This window comes from Pseudonaja textilis, chromosome 1 (genome assembly GCF_049901715.1).
Source record: "Pseudonaja textilis isolate UNSWEBS1 chromosome 1, rPseTex1.2, whole genome shotgun sequence".
NCBI classification, from domain to species: Eukaryota; Metazoa; Chordata; class Lepidosauria; order Squamata; family Elapidae; genus Pseudonaja; species Pseudonaja textilis.
The window spans coordinates 101053402-101072816 of record NC_141990.1 but is presented as its reverse complement, the minus strand read 5'-3'; the positions used below and the strand labels follow the sequence as shown (position 1 = coordinate 101072816).

At 34.4% G+C, this 19415-nt stretch overlaps 1 protein-coding gene across 4 annotated transcripts in view; it reads left to right on the top strand.

The window, feature by feature from the left end:
• SOBP (sine oculis binding protein homolog) overlaps positions 1 to 19415 on the top strand; it is a 176540-nt gene that overhangs the window by 70396 nt on the left and 86729 nt on the right. For all 4 annotated transcript variants that reach the window (XR_015739635.1, XM_087913476.1, XM_026726650.2 and 1 more), the window contains one exon: positions 3037 to 3188. Coding sequence is in view for 3 of the 4 variants with exons in the window: in XM_087913476.1 (XP_087769602.1) it covers positions 3037 to 3188 (152 nt within the window). In the remaining variant the exon portion in view is untranslated. The remainder of the gene's footprint in view (positions 1 to 3036; positions 3189 to 19415) is intronic.

The following is a 19415-nucleotide window of genomic DNA, read 5'->3' as shown; positions in this document are numbered from 1 at the left end:
ACTCTTTGATGTTTAAAACATAGTTTCATTTTTAATGGTGGCTCATGTCTCAGACTTATGACTGTTTTTAACAGTTGCGACCCTTGCGGCATCGCCATGATCATATGATCAAAATCCAGATGCCTGGCAACTGGTTCATCTTTATGACCATTGCTGCATCCCTGGGTCATGGGATCACCTTTTGTGACTTTGTGGCAAGCAAAGTCAGTGGGGAAGCCAGATTCACTTAAAACCTGGATTACTAACTTATCAACTGCAGTGATTCACTTAGCTGTGAATCAAGAAATGATTAGCTGTGGGGCAAGAAATGTCGTAAAATGGGACAAAACTCACTTAACAAATGTCTCACTTAACAACAGAAATTTTCGACTCAATTGTGGTCGCAAGTTGAGGACTACCTGTAACTATCAAGAGCAATACCATGTTTATCTTAACTACAAGGCTTCTTTATAAATATCATAATATTAACACATATTTGGAAAAATTCTCTAACTGGTAAAAAATTAAGGAATGAAGAAATAAAATACCACTGTATTATTATAAACATGCACTTATTAAATGATTTTTCTAAATGAAAAACACACTTCTTAGCTATTTTACATTGGCCACTTCTCTGGCTGCTTCTGTGGTTAATATTTCTTTACTTGCTTTGCTTGTTGTTGAATAACGGCATGAAACTCTTGAAACCTAATTATATGAAACTGGGCAGGATTTATCCGCTCAGAAGAGTGTTGCAAGAACTATGCTTGGAAAATATTTCCAATTCTGCCAAGAAATAAAAATGATATTGGTGAATCTCAGGACAGAAAGTGGGGGAGGAAGCAACTTTGTCTTCAGTTTGGCACATGGGGCTCTCTCACAAGACCTAATTCCTGCAGATTTAACTCAGTTTCAGATGACTTTTAAATCAAAAGCAGGGTAAAAATTGATTAAATAAATGCATTAGGAAAAAGAATCAATTGCCATTTGGTATTTTTCAATGTAACTATTTTAGAATTCAGATGTTATCTACAGAGCGGGTCTGTTGCATACCAGGTCTTAACTTACTGTCCAGAGGGGGCTGGGCCGTTACCAGCCTGTGCTAGAATAAAGAAGACTGTTAAAGGGAGAGCTGTGTAGAAACCACAGAGCTTCTTCAGGTCAGTGACAAGTGGCAGTGCGTGTGGGACCTCTTGTTCTTCCTTCTGCTACTTTTTTTCTCCCAACACCAGAAGCTAGAAGCAGCAGCAGCATCTTTCAGCACACCATGCTAAACTTGAATTAGGAGAATAGGCAACCCAGCACAAGGACAGAATGGTGATCCTGCCAAGCGACAGGGACAAGGAAGCACTCCTGACATGGTCTCTGCTAGTGGAAACCTGATTGGCCCTGGCTTGAGCTGTGAAAAGACCTTGATGCCCCAAATATGCTTTTTCAAGAGGCAACTGGACTTCCTTGTTTTTCTTTGAAGATGTTTAGCTTCTGTAAGCCTGAAGAAGCTTCTTGGATGAGAAATGAAATGTCTTCAAAGAAAAACAAGAAAGTCCAGTTGCCTCTTGAAAAAGCACCTTTGGGACAACCATGACCTGGATGACTTGAGAATCTCCATACACAAAATACCTCGATGCAGAGTTAGAAGTTGAGCAAGCTATTGCCCTACTTGCCTGCTCTATTTGTCACTAAAGAGCAAACCATCCAAAAGTGGCTTGTGAGTTGTGAGTGAGACCCTTGTTATAAAAGAATGGGTATTCATTTCTTCAGTGAGTCTACTTAGCCTAAAATTCCTAAGTATTTTATCTATTTATTTATTTGATTTGTCAATCACTTACAAAATAATAGGTATAAGTATAAACATGAGTAAGAATACAGAAAATAGGTACGATTAAATGGGGAAAATCGGACAGGGATGGGAGTCACGATGGTGCATTTATGCATGCCCCTTACGGACCTCTTAGGAATGGGGTGAGGTCAATAGTGGATGCTTTGAGATTAAAGGAGTGGGAGTTTGAGGATGTAACTACAGAGTCAAGTAGTGCATTCCAGGCATTGACCACTCTGTTGCTGAAGTCGTACTTTCTGCAATCAAGTTTGGAGCGGTTAACATTGAGTTTGTATCTATTGTGTGCTCTTGTATTGTTGCGGTTGGAGCTGAAGTAGTCATTGACTGGTAGGACATTGTAGCAGATAATTTTGTATACTACACTTAAGTCCAACTGTAGGTGGCGTAGTTCAAGATTGTCCAAGCCCAAAATTTCAAGTCTGGTGATCTCGGGTATTCTGTTGTGAGCAGAGGAATGTAGTACTCTTCTCGTGAAATACTTCTGGACTCGCTCAATTGTATTAATGTCTGATATACAGTGCAGATTCCAGACAGATGAGCTGTATTCGAGTATTGGTCTAACAAAGGTTTTGTATGCCCTATTTAACAATTCAATATTTCCAGAGGAGAAGCTTCGTAAGATAAGATTTACAATTATTAATGCCTTTTTGGCAATGCTGTTACAGTGAGCTCTGGCACTTAGCTCATTAGATATGAGTATTTATTTATTTATAGGTATTTATTTAGCTTCTCTTCAATGCATGTAGATAGTATGGCGTTTACTAATGCAGTTTCCCTGCTTTTCTCTATAAATATTCACACTAACAAAACTGATAAAATAGAAATGAGTTTATAATCTTTATAAGCAGGTGATAAAATAGAAAAACTGATAAAATAGAAATGAGTTTATAATCTTTATAAGCAGGTGATGCTGTTGTTACTGTCTGGAACTATAATTAATTGGGGTGGGCATGGGAATAAATATAGAAAGTCCAGGGCTTTTCCAAAATACTAAAAGATCTTAAAGTTGCAACATGTCCAAGCTGTTTATTTACAAAATAGCTGTACTTTCCATTTAATTAAACAATAAGGGATTCCTTGCCACCTGGTTTAGAAATTAGCAGAAAATCCAAAAGGTGCAAACATCTATGTTTGTAAAAAGGTAGAAATGAAAATTAATCTTTTATGGATGTTTGACACAATGCTTCTTTTGATACTCTCCTTGTCTTTTTTTGCAGAAGATGATATATCAAATGTACAAATCATGTGTGCCTGGTGCCAGAAAGTGGGAATCAAACGCTATTCTCTGAGTATGGGGAGTGAAGTGAAATGCTTCTGCAGTGAAAAATGCTTTGCAGCTTGCCGGAGAGCATACTTCAAAAGAAACAAGGTAAGAGAATAGGATTGTAATGCACGCTCAGTCTGATTCTAAACAATATTTTAAATAGTATTTTAATGCATATGTTTCTCCTCTTCTCTTCTCACCCTTTTCAATCCTGTTTCTCATGTGTATTTCCTTCTGAGCTACCAATACATTTAATAAAGCACCCTGTTATCAGTTGCTTATCAGTTAGGCATTCTATATAGATAGACCCCGACTTACAATCATTTGCTTAGTGATTGTTCACAGTTACAATAGCACTGAAAAAGGTGACCTATGACTGGTTTTCACACATGACAGTTGCAGCATCCCCATGATCATGTGACCAAAATTCAGACGCATGGCAACTGACATGTACTTATGACTGTTGCATTGTTCTGGGGTCATGTGATGTGATTGCCTTTTGTGACCTTTTGGCAAGCAAAATCAATGGGAGAAACCAGATTTACTTAACAACTGTGGCAAGAAAGATCATGAAATAGGACAAAGCGCACTTAGAAATAGTGTTGCTTAGCAGTAAAAATGTTTGGCTCAATTGTGATTGCAAGTCAAAGACTACCTATATTCTGTAAGGGCAAATGTATTGCCAGATAAAGCTATTCATGCTGGATTATATAAGGACCACAAATATTACATTTACAGTCTTGTAAATCTTGTTGCCAACACTGGTAGAATCTTAAAAATCCAGTGTTTTCAAAGCAGTAGGAATACAAATCTTATTCAGAAATATGCTAGATTACATTAATATAAAAAGGTGTTGCTTCAGCTGACAACAGGATAGAACATTGATTCTGAGGGCTTTTGTAATGACTTGAGTTGTCTGAAATTTATGTTTTTCTCTCATTAATTAATTTAGCACATTTTTAAACATTTCAGACATTTTGGTTTATTATTCATAACCATTCTAGGGACCATTCTGAAGTATTTAATATTTTATTTTATCTTGAACTGAAATGCAAGTTTAATATTCACCAAGAAAATCATGTTTTAAGGTTTATTTAAAGCAATGGGAATAGCTTTCATTTATGTATAGTTGGAAGCTAGGGGTTTGAAATAAAATTTATTCCACATGCTATACCCAATATTAATAAATGATGAGGCATCATTTAATAGTATAAAGCATATATAAATGATACTAATATACCATTCATTGAATCAAATTGCATACCTTTATTAATAGAAATATGATTTGTTATTGCTGTAATCAAATTTTTATAAATGCTGTAATACAAATTATACTTCTATAGAAATTTTAATTGTATCACAATGTTTGTTAAGTCTATAATAGTGAGACCACTCTGAATTTTAATTGCTTAATTGTGACATTGAAGGAGCATAAAGCAAATATATTATGTTTTGATACTGCTCTTCATTAGATTTCCAGAACAAGTCACATCACAGAATGACCAAAGTGAAAATATAAGTAAAACATATTTTTTAGAATTTATAACATGGATAAAATTAAACTGTTATAACGTAATCAAAAAAGGGAAAGGGAAAAGAGAAAGGTATTAGGTTATAAATGGTTAAATAAGTAAATAACTTTTTACTATTTGCTTTAAAAGTCTGAATAAGGTAATACTTCTGAAGTAGTCATCAGACAATGTTTCAGAGCCATAGTTTATAGGAAAAATGCTGTAAAACTAAAGAGAACATTTGTGTAATGAAAAGTAATGGGAAAAAAATACTTAAACACAACTATTAAATAAAAGGTTTTCTGTGGAAGGGCGAACTGATCTGGGCTGCAAAAATCTCTTTGACCATTCGATGTCAGCAAAGAGAAACAAAAAAAATTATCTGACTGCTCTTCAGTGTTTGTCAAGGTTTTACCATCATTGAAGAACCTTTTAAAAATTCCAAAAACTGGGGATATTTATATATTTGAAATTAATATGGTAGATAAAATGAGAGAAATAATATTGAAATTATATTTAAACACATGCTTCTAAATAGCATTCAAACTGACTTTGAATAAAGGTAGGTACACCACAAAATTACTGTAGTCCAATCCAAAAGGAATAGGATTAAATTTTAAGTATATTTTTTGGAGGAAGGAATGAAATATGTTTTGAAATATGAAGCTGAAAACATAAAAATAGAAATATTAAAAGATAATTGTAATTTACTGTAAAACTGCTGATTTAAAAGCATTAAGTAGATAGAACGCAGTGAAATAAATGACAAGAAGCCCTCTTTTTAATTTTTTTCAATCTGTAATTCTGATCTGCGACCATAATAAAAAATTCTTTTTCTATTCCAATGCACTCTTAATAAAATCAAGCCCTAATGTTTGAAAACATTTGACATAAGAATGGCTGTTAAATGATTTGAGTTCATTTTAGTCTTGTTCTTCAAGCAGTCGTGTTGTTTTTAAGCACTAGTCCCCTTCACTAAATTATCCGGCAGTATGTCACTTTCTCAAACACTAAAACAAATCAATAAATAGCTTAAAAAAAAAAACCAATTGGCGAGCAAGCCATTTTTTAATTCTGCCTTTTGCTCCCAGAACATTCAAATACCATGCTTTTCTTAAATTTAATACTTGCAAATGGTAGTTTAAAAATATCTCAGGATTCAGATGAAAGAATTAGTATCATGAGGAATTTAACTTTCTTGTACTTGCATTATACTATTTTACCAGAAGTAATTACACCAATATAATGTGGGATGCAGAAGTCCATAGAGTGGGCTGCTTTTTAAATGCACCTCTCCTATTGGATGATGGTTCATGTTCAATGTATGCAGTATTTGCTATAGGATCCATGTAGGTAGATGCACACACAAATTTTCAATCTATTCCTGGATTGCAAATATTCCCACTGTGTTGTATCAGACAGGTGTATAATTAAATTTTGAGATAATGAGAATTAGATTATAAAATAGAAAGGACATGATGTAAGATGCACTGATTAAAATTACTTTTCATTAGGAGATTAAAAAAAACAATTTTAAGATATGAGTGGAAACAATCTCACTAGAGATATTCTACGGAATGGAACATTTAATAATGAAATGTTTCCTGAAGCAACTCTCCCTTGACCTGAGATATCTGTGTTTGTTTATTTATAACATTTATATGCTGCCTGAATCTAGTTATTGGCTGTCTCAAATATTGCTTTTCTGGGAAAGGTCGTCAAGAAAGTAGTAGTAAGATCGTAACTTCAAAAACATTTTCATGATGCTAGTTTTCTGGATCCACTTGAACAGGGGCTTTGGCCAAAATATTAGCACTGACATGTACTGCCTTATTGGAGGGTGTGAATGAAGCACTTCTGCTTAGTAGAATTAATTGCCATTACCCATGGTGTCTTCTTGGATTACTGGACTTGACTGGACTTGGCCTTGTGGACCCTATGTTGTAGATTAAGTATGTAAGTCAGTTCAGTTTATTATTATGATAACACATTGCACAATGCAGAGAGAGAAAGACAAATAAACTTTTAGCAAACTTAACATTTTGTCCAAAATTCCACTTCAGGTAGCCCTTGACTTACTATAGTTCATTTAGTGACTGTTCAAAGTTACAATGGCACTGAAAAAGAGATTTATGACTGTTTTTCACAGTTATGACCTCCAGCATTCCCATGACCATGTGATCAAAATTCAGATGCTTGGCAACTGGTTCATATTTTTTGACAGTTGCAGTGTCCCAAGGTCATGGGATCCCCGTTGTGATCTTCTGACAAGCAAAGTCAATGGGGAAGCCAGATTTATTTAGCAACCATGTGACTAACTTATCAGCTACAGTGACTCACTTAACAACTGAGGCAAGAAAGGTCATAAAATAGAGCAAAACTCACTTAACAAATGTCTCACTTAACAACATATTTTTTGTCTCAATTATGGTCATATGTTGTGGAGTACCTTAATGTGACTAAAAATGTGTAAAACTAGCCCCCAAACTATAACCCAACTAAAGGTCTTGAAGGTTTGATCGGTACATATTTTGAATTTTTCCGATATTAAAAGACATCAAAATAGAAATGCCCACTTGATCACTATGTAATATGAGAGAACACATCTTCTAGTAAAAATTCTATCCATTTCACTTTGCAGTCCATCTCAGTAATTTGGCTGTGTGTTTTTATCTTAATCATATCATAAAAAGAGCAGCATAGGACATCATGTGTGATGTTCTCCATCTGTCTCTGGCCATTAGGACAAAAATGCTACTCTTTAGATATTCTGTTGAATTTGCTTTCAAGGAAAGAATGATAATATCATTTAGACATGTATTTTGGTAAATGAGGCTACTTATCAGAGTGAATAGGTATTCTATAGGATCTGTTTTTCCTAAAATGAGGATACCAAAGGGAGAAACTAGAGCTATAAATGAAGACTACACTTCTGCTTCCAGAGCCAATCATGCATCTTTCACGATCTCAGGATTTAATTCGTCCTGAGTGGCATTTGCAGTATATAAGACTGGACATGTCCCGCCCACTGATTTCCTCCACAATAAGGGCAGTAAGAAAATCTAACCAGATAGTAAGTAGTCATCTGGGAGGCTAACAGGTTTCTTAAAAGGCTTAGTGATTTTAGGTGTGTTTTAATAAGTTTCAGAGCAGTATCATCTCCATTCTTAAGTATGCAGCAGACATTAATTTTGACTGTCTATAACTGGGCGATATTATTCTGATTTCAAATTTCTGTCTTGCAATTTGTGGAAATATTTGCCCTGGAACATTTTGAATGTAGGGATAATTAACTGTCTCTTTTCTGGAGTAGAATAATAATCTGAACTATGCAATTAGGCAGTTGTTAACACTGTGTTTAGGTATACCTTCAGGTGATAGAAAGAAATGCCCAAATATTTAAAGGAGGAGCATTGTTTTATTGTAAGGCATTTGTTCTTGGTACTGCCGTGACCATATCTTACTACTTTGGTTTTACTGTAGGTTATCCTCAACGCTTTTGTCTTGCAGTGGTCAATCTAACACTCTTTATTTTGAAACATAATATCGCTACTGTATCATTAACATACATGCATCATGATCAGTGTACCTTGAATCCATCAAGTAAAACGGGGAAATGATTATGAATTCAGGCTGGAACAATATCATTAATGTAAAAATTGAGCAAGAAGAAAGCCCTGACTTGTCTTTTTATTAAAATAGGGTGAGATAAAATACTGTTGGGACATTTTATATGCATATATATTGGTTCTCTCGTGCATTAAATAAATCATTGGAATCAGAGCGGGGATGAAATCAATAAATGCAATGAATGCAAATGAAATCAATAATATATTTTGAATCAAGGCCTTCAAAGAAATAGTGCAATTGATTAATGCTATGACTCTTTCAAAAGCCTGCTTACTCTAAAGTAGAAGACATTAAGATATTATGCCCAGTCCTCTAGGTGGTGCACTGAACTATTGCTGATTCTTGACTTGTGGTATCGCATAGAAATCCAGTTTTTCTCCTGTGCTATTCATCATCTATATGAAACCACTGGAATCTTCTGCATTACTCTTCACCATCCACTATTAAGAAAGCAACTGGTCTTGCTGAAATTTCTCTAGGTCTGATAATTGGGGGGAAAGTGAGCTGAAATAAAATCTGATAAAGATGAAAGTGATATTAGCAAGTAGGGTACAGTATTGCATTTGGGATTGAGGTTTATCCTATTTTAGATTATGGAACAAGTCTACAGTTGGGATGCTTCCCTGGATTTACAGCAATAGGTCTGGTAAGGAGCACCTTTATAGAAATACATTTACTGCACAATAAGTCAGAGATGGGTAAGGGTATCCACCCCTTGATTACTTCAAAGTGCTCTGTGTATCCTTGAACAGTCTTTGAAGAGAAATGGAAAGAGTTGGGATATTTTAGCCTTGAGAAACAACAATTGAAGGAAGGCATGATAGCACCCTTCAGATATCTAAAAGGTATTCCATAAAAGAATTGGCTCTCTTTCATTGCAGAATGCAGGACAACTACAGTATAATGGAGGTATTCAAAGGTTAGTTCCAACTAGATATTAGAAAAAAGCTTCCCTACAGGAAAAGTTCTTTGATACTGGAATCAATTACACATAATATCTATGGTATCTTTTCTGGATATGTTTAAGCTATCTGCTTGGGATGTTTTAATTTGGACTCCTGTTCTGAGCAGGGAGTTAATATTTAAGTGTGTGATTTGGAAGTTATTCTTGGAATAGAAAGGTATTACTGATGATAAACCTTATACAGCTTTTTTTTTTGGGGGGGGGGGGCTGTCTTGTTATTTATATTCTGGTTTTATTAATTTATGAATAGCTCGAGATAGCGAACATACCCAGTGTTCCTCCCTCTTCCTATTATAGCGTCATCTTAGGTATAATCTTAGATATAATATTAAAGTTGGGGAACAGAAAAAGTTTAAGGCTTAATCATTGACTTTTAAACTGCTACTGCTAAATTGTTATATACCCGTCTCCTCCATTAGTTTAGTGTTTGTTTATGTATTTGAGGTTATGCCATTCTACAGCTTCTCATTTTTCAAATAGAGAATTATAGTCACATTTCACCTGTCTTATGCATGTTTTATACAGCACATCTCTGCAACAATATCGTGTTAGGTTACAATAAATATGTACAGCTGCTATTTTCTGCTAACTGATAGGCTTTTGTGGTCATTTCATTTATGGCTTCAATTCCGAATGGGTTGTGTTAGGCAGACTCCTTATCTGACCTGAAAAAGAAATGTAGCAATAAGCATTTAGACTAGCATGGGAAAAAACAGTAGCAAAGGAATAATCATGAATGCTTCAGAAATAAAAAAAGATACAACAGTGAATCTCTCATTATTAAATGTTATATTTTAAAGCACTCTGTGGGATTTTGTATATAGCACATTTTCCATTCATTTACAAATATTAATCTGAGTCATTATAAGAACCACCTGGATATTGTTTCTAAAATATATCCAGCTACCACGAGAACATATGCTACAAAATGTTGGGGCAAAATCAAGCTTTCTAATAATGGAAATCGGATCATTTATCAGGAATTTCTCCTGTTTTTCTGTATACTGCAGCTTTTCTGTTTTCCTAAAATCTGCTATATAGGGTCTCCCAATCTTCCAAAGCAGATTTTCAGGGCTTGAAGATTCTATAAATAGGAAACACAGTTGATGTCTTCCAGTTCCTTCAGTGGGAAAAGGTTGTGAGCCATAAACTTAAGAATAAATCAGAATGTAGGAGCATGAAGGGCTCATTCACTTTTATGAGCAATTCTGGCATTGTTGTATTCAAATGATTTATATAGCTAACCACAAACATTATTTGGAAAAGAATATAACTGTTTAAAATATGTGTACTTTTCTCAGAACATTGGGACAATTTATTCTGTTTAATCCTATTTTTTGAAATCTGTATTGAAGTAGAGGTTCAATACTACTGACTGTGTAGATAAAATATTATGCAAAGTTTAAAAACAGGATTATGGCAGATCCCTAAGAATAGTACTTGTGTCTTGATTATCTTTGGAATAAGTATTTAGCAAATATAATAATGCAAAACTGTTTATCAATTCAGATAGTTATGAGTATTCCATTCTGAATTTACCTGCTCAGATTACTATCCTAACACACTTACCTGAAAGAAATACCATTGAACTCAATCAGGTAGTATTTATTTTGTGATTTTATAGCTGAGGAATTGGCAAGGATGGCTGTATTTGGATTATTCCACCATCTTTGTATTGTCAAATTTCAGAGCAAGGCTAGCAGGTTAACCAAAGTTCAACAGTTTGCTATAGCAATAGGAGGGACATATTTGTTGAAGCCTCTTGAAGAAATTTGTGGCTTTAGGGGATTGATTAAACTGTTCTGAATTTCTAAGTAACATAGGTTGCTACCTTTTATTGGTATTGGTTAATATTTCAACTTCATCACAAAGCGCATAGCTAAATGTCTATGGAGATTCTCAATCATCCAGGTCATGATTGTCGCAAAGATGCTTTTTCAAGAGGCAACTTGACTTTCTTGTTTTTCTCTGAGGACATTTTGCTTCTCATCCAAAAAGCTTCTTCAGTTCTGACTGGATGGTGGGGAAGGAAAGAATTTATATTCCTTGCAGACTGCTTGTCATTTGTATTCTTTTTAGTGAGTTATTGAGACCACTTGGAGCTTTGTCTATGTCCTCAGAGTCACTTGAGTAGTGCAAATGGGTGTGGAGCCTTCTTGGAACTGCTGAAAGGACTTGGTTGTAGATAGGAAATAGATGATGTATCCCTTCCCTTTTGTTGTGTTCAATTTTGACATACTGTATGTGGCCACTTTGGCCCCTCTTTCAAACCAGTGGTCCTCTCTGTCCAAAATGTGGATGATGCTGCCTTCAAAAGAGTGGCCTTTGCCTTTCAAATGCAGGTGGATGGACTACTGAATTTTGTCCTCATGGGTTTGTTCTTCTATGTTGTGCCATGTATCTGTGAAGTGGTTGTTTTGTTTCTCCAATGTACAGATCTGCAGACCTCACTGCACTGTATTGCATATATCTCATTGCTCAGTTTGTATCTGGGTGTTTTATCCTTGGGATGAACAAGCTTCTGTATTCTTGGGTTTAAAGTGTGCATGTATGAATCCAGTCAGCGCTGAAGAAGCTATATTATCACTGTAATATGTGACATCAAAGATATATGCTTTTGTAAATGTTACAGAAATGATAAACAGCAGATTGTCTCTTCTGAGCTAGCTGGTACAAAATACTATGATCCACTTATTTCCAGATGGCATATCTAGGTGTCTTAAACTTTATATGGCCTGGCTTCCAGGTCGTTTTTAGACCTAATTAATTTAGACTCATTTTTAGACCCAACTAATACTAATCTTTATAGCTTATGTCCTGACTTTTTGGTGTTTGATGTTGAAAGAAAAATGGCAAGTAGAATTTCAGTTGTAAGATAAGCTAGTCAACTTTCATAATCACAAATGATTTTATCAACATTTTCTGAAGTTAGGGCTGTATGACAATTCAGGGTTAAATTTTTAAATGCAAAGCTGTTCTAATTTTAATTTTAATTCAAGCAAGTTTAGGTGGAAAATTATGTGTTTTCCTGGTAGGATTGTGATGAATAGAATACAATGTAAATGCAAGCAGATAGTATGTACAGACTGAATACAAATAAATATATGTAAAATGTAAGTGGAATGGCATTTTGAAAGGAATAGATATTGATGTATAAATGCACTCTGATTTCCTAAAGATAAAAAAAATAACAAGCTGCCTATTAAATAGATACTGATGTAATGTTGCAGAGCATTCTCTTTTGAGAAAACTTTTTCCTAATTGTTTTCACTACTACATGATTATTATGTTTATGAGTATACTATATTAGAAGTAAATGAATACCATTTTTCAACAGAATTCATATAGCTATCTATGGAGAAGACTTCCGGGGCTTAAATATGCAACCTGAAAAATAACTTGATATAATCACTAGAGCTTTGAAGGCAAAATGCACTATCTTCTTTAAAGCATTCTTAAGTATCTGCTGTTTGCAATTCCAGAAGGAAACTGCCTTTCTCCTGGGACTGCACAGCTGTCCTTCACAGATGCAGTGTCACTCCAGGGAAAGGCAAAATATGGATTAAGGTGCTGCAGACAGATGTTGTATGAATGTCCCTGTGCACTCTGAAACACCTTTTTGCTTTGGAATCTGAAGTGCTGCTCAGCCCTAATAATTATGTCCTTTCTAAGTAATGTCAGAATGTTGACATAGGAAAACATGGAAGCATTAAATGAGAAATCAGAATTTTTTGATTGGGAAAGTAACTTATACATTGAAATTTGAATAGAAGTTTTTTTAAAAATAGTTCTTTTTAAAATAATTTAATAAATACTTTTTATTTTTTATTATTTATTTTAATAATTTATTTTTAAAAATTACCTTTAAAGAAAAAAGGTGCTTTACATAGTGTGACTTTAAATTTTCCACTCTGCTATCTAAAGTAATAAGTGACAGAAGGTAAGTTTCAAAGGCTTGCTTTGAAATAAGCAATAGACTAGTTCAGTGTTTCTCAATCTCAACAATTTCAAGAGATGTAGCCTTCAGCTGCTAGAATTTATGTTAGCCAACATAAAGTTACTGAGATTGAGAAACACTGAACTAGAGCATAACCTTTAACATATTTCTCACGTACAAGGTCTGCAATATATCCTTACTCAATAAATCATCATATTTTACATTTTTCATTTTAACATTTCATGTCTAGATAAAATTTTCTATTGGTTGCATGAGTATTCCCCAACTTGATGACTTTCAGATATGGTAGACTCCAGTTTCTGAAGTTTAGTGTCCATGGAAGACACTTGGATGAAAAATATAGTTTTGTATTCAGTTACTTTTCTAATCCATGGAATTAGAAAAAAAATCATTTATATCTTATTATACTTTTTCTCTGTTTCCTGTTGCTTAAATCTATCTTGAGAGTCTGGTATTTGCAAGGTTTACAACATAAACTGTATGCAAACCAGCAATTTTCTGAAATAGTAAGAACATTTTCGTGGTAGGTATGAAATATATTTAACCACAGGTACAATTTTATAAACACGTAGCAATGGAAAACAAGGTTAACTGAGAACTATTTTTGACTTAAGATATAATCCTTCATATTCTAAGAGGCAGAAATATCAGAAAACTAACATATATAACTAACACCTGGAAAGCTTAAGTGACCATAGCATTGTCATCATCATAAAAGTTTTAAATAAGCCTACTCAATTCATGTGAGGATTCAAGTTTAATTTCAGTCTGGAATTAATTCTTTTCAGTAGTATCTGCACTGAACTTCAGTATGAAAGAGGGGATTCTTTTCGTGGTCTGTTCCTTCCGTTAAGTATATGTTTGTTTGCTTATTATTTAATTTACTTTTTTAAAGCTAACCAGAAAATGCCTTAGAAGTAAGGAATTCTTTGGATTCTATAAGTCTTTTAGAGAAGAACAATAATTATTTAATTAATTCTCAAATTGTACAAGGGACTACTACTAACAGCCCATTCTTTATGATGAGATAGTCCATCCATGACAGTAAGTTGGTGTTTTATTTTCTTGAGACACGTATAAAGGAGAAATTTAATGGGATTTCATTTTCCTTATGTCCTCCAATTCCCATTCAAAATGATCACCCATGACATTTCTTCAATATTCTGGCAAAAGCCAAAACAATAAATTATTAATTATTAATTTTTGTTATATTCCATAACTCTTCATTATTTCAGAACTTTAACGACATTTAAAACATTTTCATAAATGTGAAATTAAGAAATGAAAACATATACTTTTTGGAGGACTATATATAATCACATCCAGCACTTTTATTTTATTTTATTTTTTACAAATATCACCCAGACTCATATACTAGTAGCCTTTACATAGGTTAAAGAACACTAGGTATTTTGGTATTGGCTGCAAAACATACAGTTGTGCTCTAGGACAACTCAGATCAGTTTTTGATTCTCCCTGATTCAGCTTATGGAAATCTGTCTTGAAGAACTCAGCACTTACAATTTCTCTGCCACTACTCATAGAACTATGAGGCCATACTGCATTTGTTCAGAAAAGTTTATAGAGCTAAGAGTATTAAAATAAGGGTACATTCAATCTTTTTTTTTATGGCACTGAAATCTCCTTAATAACAATTACTTCAACACAAAAGTGCAATATTGCAAGGACTGACTGCTGCCACCAATTTAACCTTAATGGAGCTACCTAGCAGTACAAAGTTATTGAAGTGTTATGTTCAGTGAGCAGCTCATTGTCCATCTGTTGCAATCCAATGCCCTAAATATGAATCAAATGCTCATGTCCACATAATTAGCAGGTATCCAAACCAATTAAAATGCTTGTAAAGTTAAAATCCTCAGTGTTACACCATATTACATCAGTTATTTTGTGACATTACTGATTAAATAGATCTGAATGTATTACTTACATCTTATTTTGCTCCTAGAATCAATGAGCTATGCAGTACACACCAATTGAATTGAAAAATGCATCGCATAATGTCCACATCGTGCTCATTGGTCTTCTATAATAAAATCTAAAATTTTAGATGTAATTATAAGAATGGGATACTTTATAATTATAAGGCTAGATACCCACTATCTTTATCCTTATGATCCATTCTCTGCAGTCTTTTTTTTTCTTTTAGAAAACTGTGGGGAAAGAATCTGGGAAGTGTAAATGCAAGGGAAATTCCAGAATGTTACCTGACTAAGAAAATAACTGGATCCAGTGATAATTCTTTCAAAAGCCATAAGCCTTTCAAAATTAGTAATATTAATTAGTAATTAATTCCAACCATGGCATGACCCATTTGTGTTACCTCAAATCCAGTTGTAATAATTTCTCTAATGGATCATGATGAATTTCTTCTTGTGCTTCCAATTTCCTTTCCATTTGTGCTGCTGTACTTACACTCTAGCCACCTCTCATTCTTCCATTGCAACTCCCAGTTCAACTTCAAATAATCAGCCTCACATTGCACAGGTTTCTTCGTGCAATGTGTGACTTGTCTTCCTTGCCTAGTGAGGGACTGGATTAATTTCATTCTTGTCTTGCAGCACATGTGTAAGGATGAGGACTGTGACTGTGGAAAGAGGTCAGGGAACATGCAGGAAGTCTCTGGAAGTGACCCTTCTGGGCTTCTCTTTTTTCCACAGAAAAAGGAAAAAGGATGTAACAGCTAGTTTACTTGATCCAAACTGGCTAGTTTTAGACATGATAATGGGGAGATCAACACTCTGTCCATTACTTCACTGTAAATTGGTATCACATCATATTCTTTGCTAAGAGCCAGTTTGATGTAGTGGTCAAGGTATCAGGCTAGAATCTGTGAGGCCATGAATTCTAGTCCTGCCTTAGACACAAAGCCATCTGTGTGTCCTTGGCCCAGGTGCTTTCTCCCAGCATTCAGAAAGAGGGAATGTCAAACCACTTCTGAAAAACCATGTCAAGAAAATTGCATGCACTTGTCCAGGCAGTCTCTGAGTCTCTGCGAATCAGATATGATTGAATAGAAGAACTGAAAGTGATTTCCTAAAAGGTTATTTATTTGTTTGTTTCTCACCTGTATTATTTTTTACAAATAAGTCAAGGTGGTGAACATATCCAATACACCATCCTCTCCTATTTTCCTTCACAGCAAGAACCCTGGGAGGTGAGTTGAGCTGAGAGAGAGGAACTGGCAGTCACCCAATGGCCTTTCATGGTTGAGGCGGGATAGTCACAGTCTCCCGGTTTTTAGCTTAGTAGTACTGATAAAAGTATCCCAGCAGGAGAATTATTTTAAATTTGAGAATCCATATTCTTAGAATGGAGTACTTTTCACAAATCCTATCAGTATACTGGAGGTGTGTTTCCTCTCCAACACAAGGAAAATCTGCTGTTGTGAATTGCTCGTGGAATAGCTGTCCAAAGCCTTACTAGTTTGAGAACCAATTCCATAGCATTATTTTAAATGATCTTCAATTTCATTATTATAACAGAGTTATTTAGCTCTTTACTAGTGTTGTCTGTATCCCATTTGATTTATGCATCTCATGAATGATACAAACTTTTGATTTTAATGGCTGCAATTTATTATTCTAAAATAGAGGTGCACATTGACTTCACACAACACACTAAACCACACAAACCTAATTCAAAATGACAGTTGCAAGGTTAAAATAACATATTATGCCTACGCAAATCAGTCATAGTATGGCTTAACAGGATGCCTGTATTCACATAGCAAGTGTCTGGGTTTTTAAAGCAAACTGAACCATAAAGTACCCAGTTCCGTTTAATCTAATTTATCATGTTTTGCAATTCCAGGGACTTACTTGCTGTCAAGGATTTCAGAAAGCATCTTTCTTGGCAATATTTAGAAATGTCTAAATTGCAGTTGGATTTTTTTATTTTATTTCCAAGCAAGTTCTTGTGAACTCTGTCCCTAAACCACCACCTTTAATGGTGGTTGCAGATGAAAGAGTTAACAAAAATGGAAGGTTTGAAAAAGTAACAAAAAGGGACATTTGAAACATATTGGAGGCTCTTTAAGAACAACATATTAGAGGCACAGATGGTCTGCATATCTCTGAACAAAGAAAAAGTAAAAAAGAAAAGAGTAAATATGCCATAGTGAAACTCAGAAATTCATAAGGGATATTGTCAATTTAAATCACACCTCTTGAGAAAAATTTGTTACCTGCTACTGTGACAAATAACACCCATAAATGCAGAAGCTAAAATAAATTGTAGTTTAAAATGCTCTTTTTATTTCTTTCTGGCTTTGGCCAAGTTCCAGATCACTTTGCAGTCAGTGTGATTCTGCTATCGGATCATCTTCATTGCATCTCTGTATAGCTCTTTTTTAAAATCCCGTTTCATTTAAGGGTATGAGGTTACTTCCTCCTCAGTCACCTTTATCAGTAATTAAAAGTTGAGTCTTGTCAATTTTTACATAGATTTCCTAAATCAAGAGAGTGGATTCTTCAGCAGAGCTTTTAAACAGTACCTTATTAAGACTATGAGAAAGATATCTCACTTACATTGCGGTTTTCTGTCAAAAGATCATTAAGATTGTATTAGATGGTAATAATAGCTACACACATACACAAGCATGCACACACTTACTGGCTGATGGATGGGATTAGATGCTTTCTTTGAGTATTCTGGTCTTTTGGCAACTCAGAAGTGAACCAAAGATGCTACTCAAATATGATTTTAAAATATATTTAATTATAAAGTATTTATGACATCATTATAAAATCATCTTGAATCTTGTTCACTCATCTATTACAATTATTATATTATTACTATTAGGCTTTTGATCATTTTACTATTATTATTGCTATTAAGAGAGGTTATTTTGAGTGATGTTACTAATAATTTTAAAATTAATCTTTCCAATTACTTAAAAAAATCACTTGCAACCTGAAATGTAAGCCAAAGGCACTTTAAAAAAAATCCATGCCAACATAAGGATTTCTGAATTGCTTTTGTGTCTAAAGGAAACAGTCTTTTGCAATATTCCAGAGTCTTTAAAAAAACTTTTATACCATAAGAGCAATAGTTTCTTCTCTTTCCCTGCAGGCTTGGACATACACTAAAGCAGGAAACATTTAAGAGTAGTTTTGTTTAATCTGTTAACAATAGTTATGTCTCACGTTAAAGTAACGGGGACATCCAACATATAATAGTTTTTGATCTCCAGGGAGAAATCTAGGGTGCCATACATTTTATTTCATTAGGATAACAAGAGCATGCGCAAAAGAAGGTATTGTTTTTCAGTTCCCATCAGGCGATATATAGTAGCTACCTTGCTAATTCAGTTCTTTGATAACAATTTGAGGGGAATGTGCCAGTGTTGTGCACTCTGACATATTAGTTTCATAAATATTAGTTGAACAACCAGTGCAAGTAGTGCAGACAATACTTAGCCTAAAAGTTGCAAAGAGTGAAATAGCTTATGTAAAAAAAATGCAAAGTATTTAACACTCTGGAAGGATGTTAATAGGATGACATATTGAATACCGTACTATATATGAAACTTATCCTTTTTTACATATTTCATGCAGACCATTCTGAAAAATGGATGAGTAAACGGAGTGCAGGGGTGTGCTGTGTGCCCCCCCATGATCTTTTTTTCCCCTTGCCCACCCAGTCACATGGCCATGCCCACCTAGCCACGCCCTCAGAATCAGTTGTTACAAAAATTTGAATCCCACCCCTGGTTGAAACGAATATGAAAAATAAAATAATATCGATCACAACCCTTATAAATCTAATGCAAATTCCATTTTATTGGAAGGCAAAAAAAAAAAAAAGTAGTAAACATTTTGTTGATTGAAGCCTTAGCAAGAATGCTTTCCATTCCCCACTGTATGGATTCCCTCTGCTGTCTCTAGAAGATACTTTACATGATATGCTGTTTACAAGCTGCATTTAATACAATAGCCATTAGCCCTTAGGAAGCAGTTGCTACAGAAACCCAGCACAAAACAGTAATGTGACTAAAATATTTTTTAAAAAATTAAATAACCTAAGTTATGTGCTGCCTTGTTCAACATGCTTTTCCCCACTTCCCTTCTGCACAGCATTGCAAGAGGTAACAAAGCTATGTGCTTTCAAATGCCAATAAATGTCCAAATGTATTAGATTCATAATTTATTCTCTCTGCTATGCTCTAGACAGGTAACAAAATCTTTTACACTGAACAGTTTAACAGCTTGCGTTTTCATCTTGTTGACAGAGAACAAATGATGTTTCAT